The sequence below is a fragment of the Lissotriton vulgaris genome, chromosome 5, assembly GCF_964263255.1.
Source record: "Lissotriton vulgaris chromosome 5, aLisVul1.2, whole genome shotgun sequence".
Taxonomy (NCBI): Eukaryota; Metazoa; Chordata; class Amphibia; order Caudata; family Salamandridae; genus Lissotriton; species Lissotriton vulgaris.
The window spans coordinates 1,885,841,480-1,885,864,362 of NC_141693.1; the positions used below are offsets into that span (position 1 = coordinate 1,885,841,480).

The 22,883-nt window shown below is 47.5% G+C and overlaps 1 protein-coding gene across 2 annotated transcripts in view; it reads left to right on the forward strand.

Moving 5' to 3' along the window:
* LOC147717626 (E3 ubiquitin-protein ligase TRIM39-like) overlaps positions 1–22,883 on the forward strand; it is a 383,703-nt gene that overhangs the window by 291,118 nt on the left and 69,702 nt on the right. Inside the window, exons 7-8 of one of the 2 annotated variants that reach the window (XM_086924416.1) lie at positions 14,636–15,195; positions 16,510–18,135. In XM_086924416.1, the coding sequence (XP_086780542.1) occupies positions 14,636–15,180 (545 nt within the window). In that variant the 3' untranslated portion in view covers positions 15,181–15,195; positions 16,510–18,135. Of the gene's footprint in view, positions 1–14,635; positions 15,196–16,509; positions 18,136–22,883 lie in introns of those variants that run through there. The other variant, XM_086924415.1, reaches the window with a different exon arrangement.

Here is a 22,883-nt window from a genome sequence, read left to right on the forward strand (position 1 = left end):
GTACTACTAAAACATGTTATTTAATCTGTCTACAGAAGGCAGTCGAGGAGCGGAAGAGAAGGGGGATGTGTATAGGGTGAAGGGTCTTGAGGTTGTCAAGTCAAGTCACAGAACTTATATAGCGCACTACATACCCAGAGGGTTTCAAGGCGCTTAGGAAGGGGAGGAGGATTACTTTTCAAATATCCAAGTTTTAAGTTGCTTTCTGAATGCTAGGTGGTTCTGGGTGAGGCGAAGGTATGCGGGGAGAGAGTTCCATGTTTTAGCAGCCAGGTAAGAAAAGGATCTGCCTCCCATGGTGGTCTTGTTGATGCGAGGGACAGTGGCGAGGGCTTGGCTGGAAGAGCGTAGTTGGCGGGAGGGGGTGTAAAAGGACAGACGTGAGTTGAGGCATTCTGGTCCGATGTCGTAGAGTGATTTGTGTGCGTGGGTAAGCAGTCGGAAAGTGATCCTCTTATTGACGGGTAGCCAGTGGAGGTCTTTAAGGTGACCAGAGATGTGTTCGTTGCGTGGGATGTCTAATATGAGTCTGGCTGAGGCGTTTTGGATTCGTTGGAGTTTCTTCTGGAGTTTTGCGGTAGTACCTGCGTAGAGGGTGTTTCCGTAGTCCAGTCGGCTCGTGACCAGAGCGTGGGTGACAGTTTTCCTTGTTTCGGTGGGGATCCAGCGAAATGTTTTTCTGAGCATGCGAAGAATGTTGAAGCAGGAAGAGGATACGGCGCTGACTTGTCTGTTCATTGAGAGTGAGGAATCCAGGATGACGCCTAGGTTCCGTGCGTGGTCTGTCGGGATGGGTGCTTTTCCGAGGGCTTCCGGCCACCAGGAGTCGTCCCATGCAGAGGGGGACGTACCTAGGATGAGTACTTCAGTTTTGTCTGAGTTCAGTTTCAGACGGCTGTGTTTCATCCATTCGGCAACTTCTTTCATTCCTTCGTGTAGGTTAGTTTTGGCGGTGATGGGGTCATTGGTGAGAGAAAGGATTAGTTGGGTGTCATCCGCGTAAGAGATGATGTTGAGGTTGTGATGGCGTGCGATGGCCGCGAGGGGGCTCATGTATACGTTGAAGAGGGTGGGACTGAGTGAGGATCCTTGTGGTACGCCGCAGATGACTTCAGAGGCCTCGGACTTGAATGGTGGAAGGCGGACTCTCTGGGTTCTTCCGGTGAGGAACAAGGTGATCCAATCAAGTGCTTTTCCTTGGATCCCGATGTTTCTGAGGCGCTGTAAAAGGGTGCTGTGGCAGACTGTGTCGAATGCTGCAGAGAGGTCAAGGAGGATGAGGGCGACTGTGTCTCCATTGTCCAGTAGAGTTCGAATGTCGTCTGTTGCTGCGATGAGGGCGGTCTCAGTGCTGTGTTTTGCTCGGAAGCCAGATTGTGAGGGGTCGAGGGATTTGTTGGCTTCGAGGAAGGCGGCGAGCTGGTTGTTGACAGCTTTCTCGATGACTTTGGCCGGAAATGGAAGAAGCGAGATGGGGCGGTAATTTTTGAGTTCGGTGGGGTCTGCTGTGGGTTTTTTCAGAAGGGCGGTGAGTTCAGCGTGTTTCCAGTCTTCTGGGAAGGTAGCGGAGTTGAAGGAGCAGTTGATGACGTCTCGGAGGTGAGGTGCTATGACGGAGTCTGCTTTGTTGAAGATGTGGTGAGGACATGGGTCTGTGGGGGATCCTGAGTGGATGGAATTCATCAGGCGGATGGTGTCCTCAGTGGAGATGGGGTTCCAGGCGTTAAGGGTGTTCACGGGGGGAAGGTGTACAGCAGATGGTAGGGTGGGTTGGTTTCCGGGTTGGTTGTCAAAGCTGTTGTGGATGTCTGCAATCTTGTTGTGGAAAAATGAGGCTAGGGAGTCGCAGAGGGTTTGAGAGGGGGTGATGTCGTTGGAGTTGGCTGAGGGATTGGAGAATTCCTTGACGATGTTGAAAAGTTCCTTGCTGTTGTGGGCGTTGTTGTCAAGTCGATCCTTGAATGCTGTTTTCTTGGCTTTTCGGATTAGTTGGTGGTGAGTACGGGTGGCGTTTTTGAAGGCGTCTTTGGTGCTGGTGGTAGGGTCTTTTTTCCAGGCCTTTTCGAGGGAGCGGCAGAGTTTCTTGGATTTCTTAAGATCATCGTTGAACCATGAGGCCTTCTTGTTGCCGGGTTTGTTTTGACGTTTTTTCAGTGGAGCTAAGGTATCAGCGGTGTTGGATAGCCATAGGGTGAGGTTGGCGGCGGCTTCGTTAACGTTAGAAGAGAGGGCTGGGGTGTTTTGAAGGAGTGATGCGGAGATTTGGTCCGTGGTGATTTTGTTCCAGTTTCTTTGCAGAGTTGGTTGGAGGTGGTTGGTGGGTTTGGGCTTGTTGTAGGTGAAGTGGACGCAGCTGTGGTCAGTCCAGAGGAGATCCGTAGTGTGGCTGAAGGAGACATGATTGCTGGAGGTGAAGATGGGGTCGAGTGTGTGACCTGCGATGTGGGTGGGGGAAGTGACCAGTTGTTTAAGTCCGAGGTTGGCGAGGTTGTCCACGAGGGTGGCGGTGTTGCGGTCGTTGATCTTTTCAAGGTGAAAGTTGAGGTCTCCCAGAAGGATGTAGTCTTTGGAGGGGAGCGCGTGTGGGGTGATGAAGTCCGTGATGTCTTCACTGAATTTTGCGCGGGGTCCTGGTGGCCTGTAGAGGAGTGTGCCTCTGAGTGTGGTCTTGGGGTCGGTGTGGATCTGGAAGTGAAGGTGTTCGGAGTTGGCGAGGTTGGCGTCGGAGCTGGTTGAGATGCGGATGGATTTCTTATGGACGATAGCGATTCCTCCTCCTGTGTGGCTGGTACGGTCTTTGCGAGTGATCTTATAGTCTTCAGGGATGGCAATGGTGATGTCTGGTGCGGAGGAAGCGTTCATCCATGTTTCCGTTAGGAAGGCGATGTCCGGAGAGGTGGTGTCTAGTAGATTCCATAGGTCGATGGCGTGCCTGTGGACCGATCGGGTGTTGAGCAAGATGCATTGTAGGTGGTTGGGGTCGGGAATCTGTGGTGTGGTCGTAGCGGAGATGTTGTTGGTGCCGCTGAATTTGCAGGAGAAGCAGGAGAAAGGTCCGTGGGTTTGTCCAGGGGCGGCTTGGACGCAGTTGGGGGCGCGACCGGGGTTAAGGGCTAGGAGGGTGGCGGCATCGTAGGTAATGCAGGGGGGCTGGGAGGGACGGGGGCCAGGGGGTATGGCACTGGGCGCGGTCCAGGCGCGGACGGGCGTAGACGGGCTTACCTTTGGCGCACCTTCGGCGCGGGTTGGGCGCGGTCGCTGCGCGTGAACGCTGCGCGCGGGAACCACTGTCATATATGGGTAGTGGAGGGGGGAGGGGCGAGGGCGGCTCAGCTGGGAGGCTTGGCGGGCTCAAGGGAACAACAACAACAGTAACAGAGCCAAAATGGAGGGGAGGGCAGAGCAGGGCGCCGATAACACACGATGTCAATTACACAATGCAGGAAAGTAATGGAGCGACCAAGCAAGCATCCGGTGAAGCAGTGACCAGGCGGTGGGAAATGCTAATGAGTCCTGGCGCTGTTTAAATAAATAATAATTAAATGCTCACACGCTATAGAATCTTTGCGCTATGCAAATAGAAAGTAAAGCAACTCTGAAACGCTGAAACGATATGGCGCTATTAAAATAAATGAATCACTCAGCTTTGCAGCACAGTACCGCCTTTCAGCAGCAAGCAGGCAGGGGAGCGACCACTCGAGGCAGGAGCAAGGAGTGGATCACGTCGTAGAGAGGTCAGAGGGCGCTCTATATTGTTAGTGGGAGGGCGGCTCAGCTGGGAGGCGTGGCGGGCTCAAGGGAACAACAACAACAGTAACAGAGCCTAAATGGAGGGGAAGGCAGAGCAGGGCGCCGATAACACACGATGTCAATTACACAATGCAGGAAAGTAATGGAGCGACCAAGCAAGCATCCGGTGAAGCAGTGACCAGGCGGTGGGAAATGCTAATGAGTCCTGGCGCTGTTTAAATAAATAATAATTAAATGCTCACACGCTATAGAATCTTTGCGCTATGCAAATAGAAAGTAAAGCAACTCTGAAACGCTGAAACGATATGGCGCTATTAAAATAAATGAATCACTCAGCTTTGCAGCACAGTACCGCCTTTCAGCAGCAAGCAGGCAGGGGAGCGACCACTCGAGGCAGGAGCAAGGAGTGGACGTAACGACCGTGACGATCGTAAGTGGTGTTTTTCGACTCGCACGAATATGGTAGAGTCTGATATCTATGAACCGCAAATGACGAGTTTAGTGGGTGTGCGCAGTTTCGCTGTGCTAACTTAAACCGTTCGTTTGTTACGTGGGTTTTTCATCTGTACCCACGGGTTCCATCTTAGATATGGCATCCATTTTGTCTCTTGCCCTCAAGTAGCCAGCGAACGGACGCTGTCCGCTTCGCGACCCTGGGATTCCCAAGACTCTTGCGGAAGACACATGTTCTTTGAAACTGTCTTTATGACGAGGGGGATGATACTGTAAGGCAGATGGCGCCGCTCGAGGCTCATCTTGCCGTACCGGACTATTGTCTCAGCCGTGCATCTCATTAGGCGCGTCCCTTTGATGCCTGTAGCTCGTGTTTCCTGATACCTCCCCTTTTACACCCTTTCCAATCTCCCTACTGTCTCCATCTTCCTCTACACCTGTTCTCGTTCCTTCTTCGATCTGTTTTACTGCTGATTGGAATGTACTAATGGTGGGAAGATGGGTTTTTACAGTTGGGAACCGCCAAATGTTTCCGCACTTATGCCCCGGACCTTGGATGTATCAAAGCGACCGAAGCGACCCCTCTTGGGGATAATTGTGGGAACCAAGTCGTAAACCTTTGTGTACCATGTAACCCTATGGGAGAATTATGTATAAAAGGAGCGATCCACAGAACCAATTTGAAGCAGTCTCCCCAAGTTGCACGTGTTGTACTTGTCGTGACTTCTGTGTTCCCTGCAGTAAATAAACCTCGAATCTTTGACGCCGAAGGAAGTGTCCCGTGTCTCTGTCATTTGTACGCCGGAACAGGTAACCCACGAAGGTTTCAGGTGTTGTCCCCTGGCACCGCTGGGTCTTAAATAACCCAGTCCTTCAGTTGGCGCCCAACGTGGGGCTGCATCAGTGGTACCGGTCCAAGTTCGACGATCGTGAGGAACTTCGTGTGAAATCTCCGAGGGAAGGTGCACTCCGCTTCATCGATCCCGTTGTCGAAACAAGTGGCCCGAAGACTTTTCCCGCGAAGATTCCCGCCTCCTGACGGCTGCGACGGACTGCTGCCCTGACTGTAGACCTGTTTTGGCGCCTGGCGTAGACCTTGGTACAGCGAGACGATTGACGGGCCTTCCTGGTGACGCCATCGATCTTTGAGTTAAGTATTTGTGGGTCGCTCCCAGAGTCCTTAGTTGTGGTTGCTTGGTTGTTGCATGGTTCCATTGCATTTGTGGTCCTTAGTACTTGGTCCTTTGTTGTATTATTTGACATCTGCAGTTGCCAAAAACCGAGGGTTTTAGCGCTTTGCTGGGACTTGGTAAATCCCGTAACCCTTGAAGTTTGTGAAACTCGGCTAGTGTGCAAGATGCCTGGTCGCAGTACTTTGTTTAGTTGTTTCAGACGTTGTGGTACGGACTCCCGACTAGAGGACTCGTGTCCGATACCTCCGGCCCGATTACTTTTAATGATTATTGGATCCGTTATACTAAGAAAGATGGTGCCCTTAGTTGGCCACCTCATGGTAGTTTTGAGACAACGATTTTAGATAATCTTGAGGCTAAATTGTTTGAGAAAAAGTCAAAGCCGGCCATGTTTGATGCCTTTCGGTTGTGGCACAAAGAAGCCCGACAGAAAGAAATCAGACAGACTAAACGAAATCAAAGAGATAATGTTGCTACCATTGTAAAGAAAGCAGAGCAGTTTCAGCGTGATAAGGAGAATAAGGAAAAGGAAGTGTTTGATAGGTTGCAGCGTATGTCCATAAATAAATGCTACCCCGCTTTGCCTACGGAGTTAGATAAGAAGGAAGAAGCAGTTGAGGATCCCTTAATGTCTTATCTTATGAAGTCGCCACCTCCGTATGTACAGGGTACCGCACTTCCCGTGGTTCCCCCTGTACCTGTTCCCCCTGTACCCGTTCCTCAACCTGCACCCGTTCTTCCGACTGTTCCTGCTCCTTTGCCTATTGCTATTCCTACTGCTCCTCCGCTTCCACATACTCCTGCTCCCGCTACTGCTCCTGCTCTACTAACTCCTATTGTTTCTTCTGTTTCTACCTCTTCTCTTGTTAGTCCTTTGTGTTATACTTCCCCATCTGTTCGGAGTCGTACTCCTCCTGTTGCGGCCAGTTTCTTTCATTCTCTTGGACCTGTTCTTGGGTCCGCTGGTTCGGACGGTCCTCAAAGACGTAGTCAGCTTCCTGGTAATAGGGAACGTGCTTCGCTATACAATATGGCGATGGGTTGGATGATGCACCCTCTCAGAAATCCTCCACGTGTAGTGCTTGAGACATTTTGTCAATTCAATGTGCCGACACAAAGATTTGTGTTCGAAGAAATGTGCAAGGTCCTTCGTGATCAGATATCGGCCGATGCACCTGCTGACGTGTTGACGGCTTTGTCTGATCTACAGCTTCAGTTCTCAAACGGACTGATAGTGGATACTAACGTTCGACGTGCTGTTGAGCGGTTGCTGTCCTTCTGTCCCACTCCTATACCTCAAGCCTTGTTTGTTGAGGACGTTGAGAGCCAGTTCGATGCGTCTGGTCAGTTCCCTATGCGTGAAGTTCCACCAGTATGGATGCCAGCTAATCCGCAGGCTCAACCTCCGGTATTGGCGCATTTCCAGAGAGTATGGATACATCTCCCATGGAAACGATCGGAAGTGTTGTAGGTGAAGCAATCTTTGCCTGACCCTCGCAAAAATCCCGCAGGGTACTATAAAGAATTGTCGCAGCTTGTAGACGCTACGATAATGAATCTTGCCGATATCGATATGCTGTTTGGCAATGTCGTACCGCAGCCGGTATGGGCTAAGATTCGTCAGGAAAATCACCCAAACGAATTAGGTGGTGATTGGGCTGCCCTTATAGCGGCGGATGGGTTACAAACTGGTGGTGCTAAACCCGAACAGTTGATTGCTGCTCTCCCTCAGAGAATAATTACCTTGATGAAAACGCTTATGCCAGCCATGAGAGTGAACTGGGATAAATTGTCAGCTTGTAGACAGAAGAAAGACGAGAGTGTCTCCGATTTCTTTACGAGATTTGAGGAGGCATTCATTGATCATAGTGGTCAGGATATGGGTACTGAGGGTGGTCAACGGTTGTTTGTGGATAAATTTGTTTCAAACTTATTGCCCGACTTGAGCAATAAATTAAAGAATTCTGAGAGTGCGTGGGCAGTTTCTACGTCCGCTCAAATTTTGGCTACGGCACAATATTATGAAAATAGGGAAAAAGAGGAGAACGATCGTGCTGATAAAAAGACGAAAGAACTTAAAACTAAAGTGTTGTTGCAGCAAGCGTATCCTCCGCGTTCGAATCAGAATGATTCGCAACAACGTAATCGATCGCAGTCGCAATCTAATAGGTCGCAATCGCGGAATGACTCCTCTTCGCAGAGATCTTCATTAGGGTACAATCAGTGTGCCTATTGTAGACAAGAGGGTCACTTAAAATTCCATTGTCCTGCTTTGGATGAGCGTAATAGTGGTAATACATCTAGAGGAGGTCGTGGTGGTTCTCAGCAGTCGTCACGTGGTAGGGGACGTGGTGCTCAAAACGATCGTTCAGATAACTCATCAAATTCCAACAACTGTTTTGATCAACGTGGATCGTCGCAAGGACGATCAGCGCAGTACAATGTAGACGATTATTACGTCGATCAGGGAACTGACGACAGTAATTACTAGGACAGCCAAAGACAAGGAGAGGGAGTGGTATCAGTTCCGGTTGATCAGAGAGGGCCTTACGTCGCAGTTGCTACATCGGGCGTCGTTGAGCCTTTTCTGTTGGACACTGGTGCAGCGAAAAGTTCCATAATGCATTCGAAACTCCCTGGCGCACCTTTGTCTTGCTTAACAAATGTTTCCGTTGGATTCTCTGGCGCCCCCGTTAGCAATCCAGTTTCGCGCCCTTTACCACTCACCATTGGGCCATGTGAGCTTGAAGCTCCGTTGATTTTGACTACTGGTTGTGGTGAAAATCTTTTGGGTCTGGATTTGCTTAAACGTCTGTATGCGACTTTGTATTGTTCTCCCGCGGGAGTAAAGCTTACATTAGGTGAGAGAGTTGTCTCTCCTATGTACTTGTCTCTCGATAAGCTTCCACCGGAATTGAGTTCTCTTCCTGCATCTCTGTGGGCAACAGGTCCCAATGATGTGGGCCTGCTTGACATCTCCCCTTATGTTGTCCATGTGAAATCTAATGTGCGATTGCCACGTATTCCCCAGTATCGAATCTCTCTTGATGGTGAACGAGCTCTGTTAGCGATTATCTATGATTTGATCGAGAAAGACGTTATTGAAGAGACTCGGGGAAACGTGTGCAACAGCCCTGTACTGCCTATTTTGAAACATACTGATCCTTCTAAACCACCTGTTTATCGTTTTGTTATCGATTTACGGGAGGTAAATAAAATTGTGATTCCTCAGTTTCCTGTTGTGCCTGACATCACGGCGCTACTGACTCTGATTCCAGCTTCTGCATCATGGTTTTCGGTGATCGATCTGAAGAATGCTTTCTTTAGCATTCCGATTGCCGAAGAAAGTAGAGACCTTTTCGGTTTCTCTCTTGGTGGTCGTAGCTTCCGGTTTAAACGCGCTCCTCAAGGCTACTGTGAAAGTCCATCTATTTACAGTCAGGCCTTGAAGGGTCAACTGGATACATTCGTGTTGCCGGCCGGTGCGGCCTTGATCCAATACGTCGATGACCTATTGGTGACTGCCGATACTCAGGACATTTGCAAAATTGCCACTATATCATTGTTGCAGCATCTCTGTGACTTGCACCATAAGGTGTCACCTTCTAAACTCCAATATTGTTGTCAAGAAGTCACCTATCTAGGTCACTTATTGTCAAAGGAGGGAAGGCGGTTGACCCCAGAACGAATTGCAGCCATTGCGCGCATATCCGTGCCAAAAACCCAAAGAGATGTGCGTGCCTTTCTAGGTATCACGTCATACTGCAGACAGTGGATTCCAAATTTTTCATTGTTAGCGAAACCATTGGTGGCTCTTACGTGCAAGGATGTTTCAACTCCTTTACCATGGACGGACGAATGTCAGAAAAGTTTTTCTGAATTGCGTGACGCATTGTGTTCGGCTCCTGTGTTAGGTACTCCTGACTATAGCAAGCCGTTTACACTATACGTTCACGAGAGGGAAGGTTGTGCGTTGAGTGTCTTAACGCAACCTTTCGGTGATAAGCAGCGTCCATGTGCATATTTTTCCTCGACCTTGGACCCGGTAGCTAGAGCATTGCCGAGTTGTTTAAGAGCAACAGCGGCAGCCGCGGTCTCCATCCGACAATCAGCAGGATTGGTCATGGATAATATGCTTACGGTGATGGTTCCGCACGCAGTTGACACTCTTTTGAATCGTACGAAAACCCAGCACTTGACGAGTGCGAGGTTGTCAGGGTACGAGTTGACATTGTTGGCAAGTCACATTCAGATAAAACGTTGCAATGTTCTGAACCCGGCGACTTTATCACCAATTAGCACAGAGTCAGATGAAATAGCAGCCCATGACTGCTATTTGAGAACGGAAGAGGAAACAAAAGGTCGAGTGGACCTTAAAAACGCTCCTTTGGAAGATCCCGATGGGACTTTGTATGTGGATGGTTCATGTTTTAAATTGCCGAATGGTGATGTGACGACCGCGTATGCTGTGGTAACGTTGAACACTGTTGTCGAAGCTGCAAGATTGAATCAGAACTCTGCCCAGGCTGCAGAACTGATTGCGCTCACTAGAGCATGTGTGTTGGCGAAAGGGAAACGTGTGAATGTGTTTACCGACAGCCAATATGCGTTTGGCGTCGCGCATAGTTTTGGACGATTGTGGAGAGAGAGAGGTTTTATGACATCGCATGGTACGAAGATACAGCATGGACAGCTTGTGAATGATCTTTTGGATGCACTTACATTGCCTAAGCAGGTAGCGATTGTTAAATGCAGTGCGCATCGTAAGGTAACGGATGATGTCGGTCGTGGTAATGCATTTGCGGATGAGATCGCTAAGGAGACTGCCCGGAACCTTAGCAATCGAATGTATGTGACGAGTTCGGTTAGGTGGCCTGCAGAGACTAGCGTGTGTGAAGACACTATTGAGAGTGTGAAAGCAATTCAGAATGAAGCCACCGATACTGAAAAGACGAAGTGGAAAGAAAGTACGGGAAAGTTGGATGCGAATGGTTGTTGGGTTGATTTGTCAGAACACAAGAGATGGATGTTGCCGGATGCGTATGTGCTAGCTGTTGTGACAATGGCACATGGGTTAGCACATATTAGTGTGAAAGGTATTTGTAAGTTGCTATCCCCTGTGTGGAAGAATGATGGTATCACGAAATGTGCTGAACGTTTGGTTAAGAATTGTATGGTGTGTATGTTGTACAATCCTGGTAAGGGAACTCCAACTCCTCCTGGTAGTTTTGCTCCTCCTTCATGTCCTTTTGAGGTGATACAATTAGACTTCATCCATATGGAGAGATGCAATAACCTGAAATACGTTTTAGTTGTGGTTTACGCGTTCTCCCGATGGATTGAAGCCTACCCTCTCAAAGACAATACTGCCCTGTCCACTGCGAAAATCCTACTGAAGGAATACTTTCCTCGGTATGGAATGCCTCGAATTGTATGGTCTGATAACGGAAGTGAGTTTGTGGGGAGTGTGATGAAGAGTGTGTGTAAGGGCCTTGGAATTAATCAAAAATTCCATAGCGCCAATCATCCCCAGTCAGCTGGTTTGGTTGAAGGGTATAACGGCACCCTTAAACTGAAGCTAGCGAAGATTCAGGCTACGACTGGTCTTTCGTGGCCTGACGCTTTACCCTTAGCTTTATTGTCAACTAGGGCAACCGTACACTCCCGAGTAGGGCTTAGTCCCTATGAAATAGTGTTCGGTCGTCCTGCAAATGTTTGGGGGGTTCCTAGACCGGGTGCGTTCTCCAGTCTTGAATATCCAATGTTGATTGACTATCTTCATGATCTGACTGCTAAACTGAGGTTAATTCACCAACAGGTTTACGAAGCATTGCCGACGCAGACGGAGGGTCCAGGCCACCAGCTCCAGCCCGGAGACTGGGTGGTGACCAGAAATTTTGCTCGTAAGAAGAACTTGGAACCCCGGTTTACTGGACCCTACCAGGTCCTCCTTGCCACGAGAACTGACGTTCGTTTAGAGGGCCGGAAAAACTGGGTGCATGCCACCCATACGAAGAAAGTTCCTATTCCGTTGCCGGCAGACTCGTGGGTGAGGAGGGGCATTGTTTCAGCTGAAACCGAAGGATTGCCGGCGTTTGTACCTTTCAGCGACGCACAACTGGTTGGAGAATCCTCAGTGCAGCAGAAAGACACTGTTGAACATTTGTCATCAAAAGATTCAAGACCAGAACATTTGACTGATCAACAGGACTCTGTTCCTTCATCGGATCCTTTGTTTGATGAACATACACGTCCTGGGAAAACTCGATACTTTTTGCGTTCTAGCACTAAGGACAAATAAAGAAATTCGTTCTGTCCCTTGATAATTGCATATCCCGTTTTCCACGATCAAGTCCGAACACCCGTATTATTGTAATTATTCTTGTATATATTGAGTTTTGTTCCATATGTATTTTTTACTTCCACAGCTGAGAGACATTATTTTCTTATAAATTGTGAATAAAGGCCGTAGGGCCGCGCGTGTACTTCCTTCTGGTTAGTAGGTCTTGACGCTAGGTTAAAGACCGTCGGTTCCTGGGAACTCCTGGGGATTGACTACTGCTACACAGAACGAAGTGCGTCAAGAAACGTTGCGGACGGTCATAGGGGATGGCGTTTTCGAAGCTGATGGACTTGGAAGAAGCTCAGGCGCAAAGGTTCAAGTTGCAACAACTTATTCGTACCAAATGTTTTATGTTTCAAATGTTCGTATTGCTTCTGATTGTTTCTGCACTTTTGGCGGGTGGGGTGTATTACATGATGTCATACTTCTTACCTTCTGCCATACCTACTCCTACTTCTGATCCTAAACTTACCTCCACTGCATCCCCTCACTCTTTTCATATCTTACCTGAACACGAACAGGCTAGACGTGCAGAATTTCGAAATAATTCCTTTATTCAGCTCCTTCATCAGCATCAGTTGGTGGTTAATACTACTAACTGTTAGGTGTGTGGGCTGATGCCACATACTACGGATAAGTGAATTCCATTTCTGGTCTTACCGTATAGTTCCCAGGGTTCAGCTCGAGCATTTCAAACAATGTTTCGAAGCGCACTAGACTCTTACCCCAGTCGAGAGCCACGTACTCCCTATTTTGGCCCTGGCTCGTATCACAAGCCTTTGTCCATAGCGATAGAAGATCTAGATAGAGATATCTATGAGCCGTCGCTCATCCCAGAGGAAGAGGTACAAGCCTATAGGGTCCTGAGTAAGGTTGAGTATAGTGCGCTCACGAGTGAAAAACAGCTTAAAAGCTTGCCTCCAATATGGGTCGTACCCCACATTGGTAACTTCTGTCTAATGGGTCGCGGCCGAAGATCGAAAGCCCGACTTGGAGAGAGTGCTTGCACTGAGAATTACATTCTGCCGATGGTCTCGTCCCCTGTGTTCCTGGCTGCCAAGGGTACATACTTTGTCTGTCATGATCGTGCGTATGCATGGTTGCCCTCCGACTTTGTGGGCTCATGTTTTATCGCCAATCTGTTGCCTCCGACGTTCACTGTAGACGCAGACTATCACAAAATCAGAGTTGTGAGAGGCGTAATTAGCGAAGAGGACACTGCCGGTCAAGAGGCAGGAGACTTTTTCAAGGGTTTCCTCCCGTTTTGGGGACCTATGGTTAATAGTAGGAACCTGAGACAGTTGACTCGAGTGGTGGAATCGACAGCTAATATTACTGCCAGTGCCCTTGGTAATATCACCACAGAACTTCAGGCGGATAGACTTATGACGTTACAAAACCGTATGGTTTTAGACGTGATCTTAGCAGATCGAGGTGGGGTATGCAAGGTGATCCATTCGAGCTGCTGTATTTTCATTCCAGATAACGCTCCGACTGTCTATCAAGCCATCTCAAAGTTGCATAAGATCTCTGAGTCCATACACGTGGACGTAGGGGGTTGGACGCTGCTTGGGTGGTTTTGGGGCCTGATGTCGACTTGGGGTTGGAAGATTCTGATGATCATCGGAGTTGTTGTGGCGTTCCTGTTCACGTGTTGCCTTTGTGTGCAGTGTGGTCCTGCCTTATGTGGCCTCTGTGCTACATCGTGTATAAGACAGCCACCTGTTACCAAGGGAACTGGGTTGGACAGAGCTATGCTGCAGCAACATCTAGATGGTCTGATGAATATCGAGTATGATTCCGACTAGTGCTTGCCTACATGAGGGCAAAAGGAGCGTCTGAGGTTCCGTGACGATCATAAGTGGTGTTTTTCGACTCGCACGAATATGGTCGAGTCTGATATCTATGAACCGCAAATGACGAGTTTAGTGGGTGTGCGCAGTTTCGCTGTGCTAACTTAAACCGTTCGTTTGTTACGTGGGTTTTTCATCTGTACCCACGGGTTCCATCTTAGATATGGCATCCATTTTGTCTCTTGCCCTCAAGTAGCCAGCGAACGGACGCTGTCCGCTTCGCGACCCTGGGATTCCCAAGACTCTTGCGGAAGACACATGTTCTTTGAAACTGTCTTTATGACGAGGGGGATGATACTGTAAGGCAGATGGCGCCGCTCGAGGCTCATCTTGCCGTACCGGACTATTGTCTCAGCCGTGCATCTCATTAGGCGCGTCCCTTTGATGCCTGTAGCTCGTGTTTCCTGATACCTCCCCTTTTACACCCTTTCCAATCTCCCTACTGTCTCCATCTTCCTCTACACCTGTTCTCGGTCCTTCTTCGATCTGTTTTACTGCTGATTGGAATGTACTAATGGTGGGAAGATGGGTTTTTACAGTTGGGAACCGCCAAATGTTTCCGCACTTATGCCCCGGACCTTGGATGTATCAAAGCGACCGAAGCGACCCCTCTTGGGGATAATTGTGGGAACCAAGTCGTAAACCTTTGTGTACCATGTAACCCTATGGGAGAATTATGTATAAAAGGAGCGATCCACAGAACCAATTTGAAGCAGTCTCCCCAAGTTGCACGTGTTGTACTTGTCGTGACTTCTGTGTTCCCTGCAGTAAATAAACCTCGAATCTTTGACGCCGAAGGAAGTGTCCTGTGTCTCTGTCATTTGTACGCCGGAACAGGTAACCCACGAAGGTTTCAGGTGTTGTCCCCTGGCACCGCTGGGTCTTAAATAACCCAGTCCTTCAGTCTTGAGCAGTAGAAATGGAGAGGCTTCCAAGACAAAGAGGTGTGGTGCTGCTGTGAGTCGTCTGACATTGGGTGGCTTGTAGTTGGTTCTGGTATTGTTTGGCTGCTGACCTCTGACCTCTGCTTCTCTCTCTTGCAGCTGCGGTGACCCTGGATCCTGACACTGCTCATCTAGAGCTCGTCCTGTTCGAGGCCGGAAGGAGCGTGAGGATGGGATACAGAGCACAGGATCTGCCCCGCATGCCCCAGAGATTCACTAACTTAGTCAGTGTCCTGGCGAGAGAGAGGCTGAGCTCCGGGAGGCATTACTGGGAGGTGGAGGTGGGGGACAAGACCCGCTGGACCCTGGGGGTGTGTGACGGGGCTGCGAGGAGGAAGGGGCCGATCACACTATCACCTAAGGATGGATACTGGACAGTGGGGCTCAGAGATGGGAAATATGTAGCTCTCACCTCCACTTTAACATTCTTGCCCCACTGTGTGGCCCCCAGGGCTGTGGGTTTCCTCCTGGACTATGAGGCGGGCAGGCTCTCGGTGTTCACTGTGGATGACCGGTCTCTGCTCTTCACCTTCTCCGGGGCCTCCTTCCCCCGCACCCTGCGGCCCTACTTCAATCCAGGACTCAACGAGGGAGGGAGGAATGCGGGGGCGCTGCGGATCCTGCCGGTGATGGGACAGGAGTGAAAGCCACAGACTCAGGTGAGAGAGCTGCGTATAATGTAAACTAACCTCTGATAGGGAACAGTTTATATATATTATCATTCAAAGCGCAGTGATATCACAGTGACCTGCTCCTGCATGCAAAAAGCAGGCAGCCAACTAAGCATCGCTTATTTGTGCTGCAGACAACAGTTCCAGGAAGAAGAAACAAACACAGTTCTATTGCTGGAGCACAGTGTCCCAGTGTCCAAAGCTCACATTCACACTCCTTTGTGCACATATGGTGCGAGTCTTGAAATCTGCCTCTGCGACCTGATGGAAAACTATCTGATGCTGTCACTGAATGTTACTTCTGTAGGAAGGAGGAGGTGACCTGGACGTCACTTGGAGGTCTTTCCTGTTGATTTAAGGGCACTCGCACACCAGGTGAATGAGGGTAGACGATGTGAGACGGTAGATAGGTGCAACCTGGTTAACCCTCCTGAGTATGAGGGTAGCAAATGTACCAAGACATTTGTTATCCCTTCTAGTAGAAACGTCCCCAGGATGCACTAAAAATGGTTTCAATAGCTTTCAGACAACTGTTCTGTATGTTCTCTTCAATGAATTTATTCAAATCTTTTCATCTTCAACAATGATTATTTCCATCATATTTTTTCTTATGGTATGCCCTATGCATTTCGGGCTCTGCCCTTCTTCAGGGAACCTATTTTCTGCAATAGGAGGTTGCCACGGGTCGCCACTGCGACCCCAGCCACTTTGCTTGTGACCCCTGGCTCCCATTAACGTTGTCGGTACACAGCAGTTCAGCCGGTCTAGCCCCCAGATTAACAAGAATTGGCAAAAGCCAACATGCAAGACCTATTGGTGTTGTCAATGTTTTGCACAGCAGCACAGAGTGCTGTCCAACATGGCTTAAAGTAAATACAAATAAAAGTGGTACGGCGCTGGCAACGCTGGCCGCACCATAGCTTTTGTTTTTGTTTACCTTAAGCCATGTTGGACAGCAGCTGCTGCTATGCAGCATCTTAATATAAAAAAAAAACGATGATTACGCCAAATAGCTCGTCGATGTGTGACTGTACAAAGCCGGAGAAAAGACCAGCAGCAACTATCTAAATAATATATACTTTGGAAGTGGCACCTGGTTATGAGATGGTTGTCAATTCTTCATAAATCTATGCCTGTTCATGGGACCTGACCTGATGTGCGGAAACAAGTTGTCGAATACTGGGTGTGGAATGAATGCTTGTATCTTTCTGTTGCGTGTGTGTTTGGTATTGTATGGGCTGTGTGGATTGAGTATTTTGTGAACATATTTGTCTATGATATTTTCCATTTCTATGTTTGCAGTTACCTGATGGGCAATTCTGGATTGTGTGCTTCGAAAGAAACTGATGCATTATAACATAAATCTCCATCTCAGCCACTAAAAATATCTGCACACAAATCGGCCTTTTCAGTGAGGAGCACACAGCGTTGTACACTTTCTTCAAGAGGCACTTTGAATTGGAGCCTTTCAACCAAAACATTTGAGTTTTAAACAAATGAACAAAGTGAGAGAGGGACCAGGGCCTGCTGCAGGTGCCCACCAACACTCTTGACTTTAAAAGGCGACTCTATTTGCTTTCAGTCGCCTCACTATCCATTTTTGGATGTGAATAAACAAAATTATCAAAGAGGTGTCTTAGCACTGGTGATGAAATCTCACAATATGCAGACGACATCGTGGTGCTGAGCCAAAGTCCGATCGGCTTACAAAGAGCAATAAATAATCTGAATTTATACCTCGACCAGGAATTGCTCGAATTGAATAAAAAGAAAACAAAAGTTGTGCGTTTGGTTGACTCCAAGAACAGTAAATTCAAATGGTATGTCAACAGCGACCATGTGGAAGAGACTGGTTCATACAAATATTTGGGCATTACTCTGGGGCGTGGCTTGACTCACAAGGAACACAAAATGGACCTTAGAGCAAAAGCTCATTCACTAATTTTTGCATACAAGTTGTTGTACAAAAAACTTTGCTGCCCCGATTATAGTCCTCTTTTGAAAGTGATGGCAGCACAAACAATACCTACTTTATCATATGGCATGGAAACATGGTGTGGCAAGGACGCCGATTTGCTGAACAAGCTTCAGACTAAGGTATACAAGGCAGTACTTTGCCTCCCCAAATGCGCATCACCAGCCCAGGTCCATATAGAGTTTGGCCTCCGGAATCAGAAGTTTCGAAGTATGAGCGCCTTAGTGAAGCTGTGCTGGAAGCCTCGTGCTTCTGAACTCGTCTCACTGAATAGCATATGTTGGGCTGAGATCCAGGCGCAAAAGGCCCAAAAATCTCCAAACTCATGGGGCGCCCATCTAAGTAAATACTTGAAGGAGCTAGACATCCGAGAGCTTTGGGATGACAAGAATGACAGGGCAACATTTAACAAGTCCTGCTACAACTATGCAAAAAAGAAATCCCATTTGGAAGACAAACTTATCCTGACCAAACAATGCCTCGCATGGTCCGTGATAAATTCATATATAGACTCAACGCCTCAAGCCTACCTGTCTTCATACTTCCGTACAGAAATAAAAAGGAGTTTAATCAAATACCGACTAGGAATGCACAACTCAAAGGACCTCCTGCCGACATGGAAAAGGAAATCATCATCAACAAGCTGCCGTCTATGCGGCTATTTTAAGGAAACATTAACGCATTTGCTGTGTGAATGCCCAAGCGTCAGCGACCTAAAGAAGATTCTTTTAAAACCTATTTTTAACGTCCTAAGAATTCGAACATATAGACCGGCAGTGATCCGCTGGATGCAGGGTACATCAATTATTCTTACTTGCTGTGGCGTAAAATTCCTCATACAAGTAAACAAACTTCTTCAGGAAGCGGACAAAAAAGCCAGACACGGAAATAGTCCTATTTTAGTATCTTGGGAAGAAGGAAGAAACGCAGTACAAGAGTCCTAACACAAACCCAAAAATACAAGAAGAACCAGTTTAATTTACACAAAAACATATTTTAACAAGCACTGGCTTTGCCAATAGGTCTCGCAGTAGGAAAGTTGGAGCTATTGGTTTTGTAAATGACATTTTATATTTGTTTTGTGATTTAAAATGCCAATACTTTTAACTTTAGCAAATGTGACACTTTTAGCATTTGTAATGCCACATGTTTTGTATTGACGTGACTTAGATGTATTGATATTACAAATAACAATGGCTTTTAATTTTTTTAAATAATTAATACTTAAATAAAAGTGATTGTAATTTATAATGGCAATAGTACGTTTTTGCCAGAGCTATTGGCTTTGGCAATGTATGTAAGCTATGTTCAAGAGCAGCTTGGCTGCTGTGAGGCATGCCATAAAGTTATAATAAAAAAAGTGTTAAAAGCATTTTTGTTACCTTATTTATAACCAAGAAGACATAATGTAAAACTGAAAAATCTTTATGCAACTGAGTTGAGGCCTGTTAAACTACCCACAGGGTAGCCTTTTATCAGGGTTTGTGTGGTATTTGAGCAAAGTATTTCCTTTCTGTATAAGGTGATTATCAGTTTGACATTATCGTGTTTGATAATAAGATCAAGGAGTGAGAAAATGAAAAAAGCATACGTAATGGTGGTGAAGATCACTGATATTGCGTGGCCAATGCGTGCAAGGGACTCAAAAGTGCAAGTGAAAAAACATGGGTTCTTAATCACGGTCCTAACGAGGTTGTGAGGTAAACAAACGAATAATGTGTTCAGTGCCCAAAGGAAAAAAAACACGCAGGTTCTTAGTCACGGTCCTAATGAAGTTGTGAGGTAAACAAACGAATAATGTGTTCAGTGCCCAAAAGAAGAAACAAGATTTTGAGCTATTGGCATTGTAAATGGCAATGCCTTTTATAAAATTAAAAAGCATCGTCATTTCCAATATCAATAGGTCAAACTTCGCCAAAAGCGAGACGTTTAGTATTGCAGAGCGCAGTGTCCATTAAGTAGGCGCCGTGCTCACCTTTAAAGTAAAAAAAATTAAAAAGAGAGCACGGTGTCCCTGAAGCAGGCATTATAAAATAAGTTAAAAGGGTAATTATCAAACTCCACGTCTGTTTACTAATGTTTTCCTCTTCAGACATTTATACGCTCAGTTGCACATTAGATTGTGGAGAAAATGTCTTTTTTTAAGGGAAAAAAATTAAAAATTGACATATTGTTTTCGCATTTGTGATTGACTACATTAAATTGATGTTTGTGTAAAATGTATATGCAGTCAGGAGCTGCTTTGTATAACATATTCACAAACCTCATGCACTATGACATATTTTTCAACATATAAATTACATTATTGACACGTGGCATCCTAATAAATTCCATTATTCATCTTGTTTATATTTATTTGAACAACACCGATACACACGTCAGTTATCATAGGTTAAACAAATGATTAAATGTTTATGAATACGCGGATAGAGCTTTAAATGTAGACTAGGTGATGGTCTCTAAACAGTCACTGCTTTGCACTCCTAGACAAGTAGATGTACATTTTTGTTTTGGTTCAAGTAAAAATGCGTATATTGTAGAAAAATCTTCATATTCTTAAAAATCACAAAGGAAGCAGCTCTGCTTTGAATGTAAACTTGAAGCTGTGTCACTGTACTCCAGGCTACTAACTCTGCACACACAAACGCGTTGCTTTCTGCATTTGGAATACGTTTACAAATAAAGTTACTGTATTTTATGTAAATGCAAGATTCACAAAATGTGTTTCTCAACAACTACACCAAATAAAAGAAGATGACATTCATCCTTAGTTCTTCCGCATAGCAGCGCTAATACAAAAGGTAATAGCACAGCCTGCTGTATTGTAAATCTTCCTTATATGATTCAAAACATGTAAGACATACGACCCAGATGGGACTCGAAATCACAATCCCCAACTCCGGAGACTGATGCCTAATCCATTAGGCCACTGGATCAATGTGTAGTTGAAAGGCACGCTAACGCTTTGTATCTAGTACACATGCAGCATTATTCCCATCATGCAACGTGAAGCCTACCCGTCTATGTTTGCTAAAGCCTCTTCTCAAAATGTTGTTTCAAGCCTCGGTTTCTTGGCAAGAGCACTTGAACTCAGCGCTCTACTGAAGAAACCTACAGCAGACCCCACCGAACTCAAGAATTACCGCCCCATCTCTCTACTCCCGTTTCCAGCCAGAGCCAACCTGCACGAAGGGATGAGAGAGGTAGCCGAATGGATGACGACGAGCCGCCTGAAGCTGAACACAGATAAGACGGAGGTCCTCATCCTGGGCTCCTCGCCCTCCGCCTGGGACGACTCCTGGTGGCCCCCCGCCCTGGGCACCGCACCCAAACCGACGGACCACGCACGCAACCTGGGTTTCATCTTGGACTCCTCCCTCTCCATGACCAGGCAAGTCAACGCCGTCTCCTCGTCGTGCTTCAACATCCTGCGCATGCTTCGGAAGATCTTCTGGTGGATCCCCACAGAAACCAGGAAGACCGTCACCCAGGCCCTCGTCACCAGCCGACTGGACTACGGCAACGCACTCTACGCCGGAACCACCGCCAAGATCCAGAAGAGACTCCAGCGCATCCAGAACGCCTCAGCCAGACTCATCCTCGACATCCCACGACACAGCCACATCTCCGGACACCTAAGAGACCTGCACTGGCTCCCGGTCAACAAGAGAATCACCTTCCGCCTCCTTACCCACGCACACAAAGCTCTCCACGACCAAGGCCCGAGCTACCTCAACAACCGAATCAACTTCTACGCTCCCAAACGCCACCTCCGATCCGCCAGCCACGCCCTCGCCGCCGTCCCACGCATCCGCAGAGCCACTACAGGAGGAAGGTCCTTCTCCTACCTGGCCGCCAAGACCTGGAACTCCCTCCCGGCTGACCTGCGCCTGACCCAAGACCACCTCTCCTTCAGGAAGAAGCTCAAGACCTGGCTGTTCGAGCAGTAGCGGCACCCCCCCCCCCCAAGCGCCTCGAGACCCTACGGGTAGGTAGTGCGCTCTATAAATGTCTTTGATTGATTGATTGATTGAATGCAAACAGTTACACTGAAATAAATCTAATACTAACCCAGTCATAGCAGCTGATTGCTTCCCGGATGGCAGCTCCACTAACCTCGTGGTCATCACTGAACAAGAACAGATCAGGTTGGCACTCCAACGCTTAATTAATGGTGAATATTTTAATGCTAATTAAGTGAAACAGAAGGAAATGAAAATAAATAAGCAAAATAACATGGGCACGCAACACAAAGGGTGTGGAGAGGGGTGAACAATGACGCGTGCGAGTAGGTGGCAGCGCAGCTTTTTTATTCATCAACATGGTGCACGGGGAGAAGAGCGGAACGAGCTGAGCAAAGAAAACTCGGGCAAAAAGTGCACTAACACAAAGGGTACAAGGACAACGGGAGGGGGAGAGAGCAAAGGCAACAGGGATAAGAGTTGCACTGGGAGCAGATCATAGATATCCAAAACAAGAGCGGTATTGGATTCGGGCAAGCGGCAAATGCGAGTTCGGTGAGCTGCCCGTATGTAAATATAACACCAGATTTTTTAAATGAAGACAGTGCCTGCCTTGCGGTCATTTGTGGGGCGGGGGAGGAAAAGGGGGAACGGAGCGTATTTAAAATGTATAGCGTGACGCTCTAGTTAAAAGTAAATCAAGTAGTCCCGAAATGAAACTAAACAAGAGCGGCCGGGAAACTGAAAGTACGGCCGGCCACCGGGCAGCCATGAATAATTAGGGGAGAAGAAGCCGCAGAGCACACGCTGGGAGAAGCCCTTTGATGTGGTGGCGGCCGTGAAAAAATGCAATTAGGAGGAAGGGAGGGAGGCTGATGCGCGTGCTTGTTTGGTTACGTGATTCACGTGAACTCGAAGAAAACCGCACGAAAAAACTCGTGGTTTCACGAGTATTTTGAGAACTTGAATTCTCGCCATTTCCCATTCCTTCGGAATGGAAAAGGCGAGACCTAAAAACTACTTCACACAGCATTGTCGCGTGTTATAATTTATTTATTTATTTTTTTTTTACATTTCTAGAGCGCACTGTTACCCGGAGGTGTCCTGGCGCTAACAGATTAGGCTGGTGTGTGTGGGTAAGGAGCTTTAACGAGTGAAGAGCTAGGTCTTCAGTGCCTTTCTGAAGGATAGCAGATCAGGCAATTGTCTAATGTAGAGGGGTAGCTTGTTCCAGGCTACTGCTGCGCCTAAGGAAAAGCTCCTGCCTCCCCATCTTGCTTTCTTGACTCTGGGGACTACTACCAATGCCTGCTGCCCAGATCTGAGGGATCTTGCCGGCTTGTACCAGAAAAACAGTTCCTTCATGCATCTAGGGCCCAGATCGTGCACTGCTTTAAAGACCACACAGAGCGCCTTGAAAGTAATTCGTTTCCGCACTGGCAACCAATGAAGTTTAGCCAGGTCCTGAGCCACCGATGCAAACTTAGGTGTATCTGTTATCAGGCGTGCAGCTGCGTTCTGTAGGATCTGGAGGTTATTTAGTACGCCGACTTGGGCATTCAGCATAAGAACATAATACCTGTACCTGTACCCCTAAAAAGCCAAAACGCATCTTAAGACAAATGCACTTGCTCTTTACTACGACATATTAAACCCAGGTACGGTTTTTAAAGTGCCCCTACTTTACGAATACAGCCTTGCTCATTTTACCCACAACCAGAAGATCCTAATGAATTGCA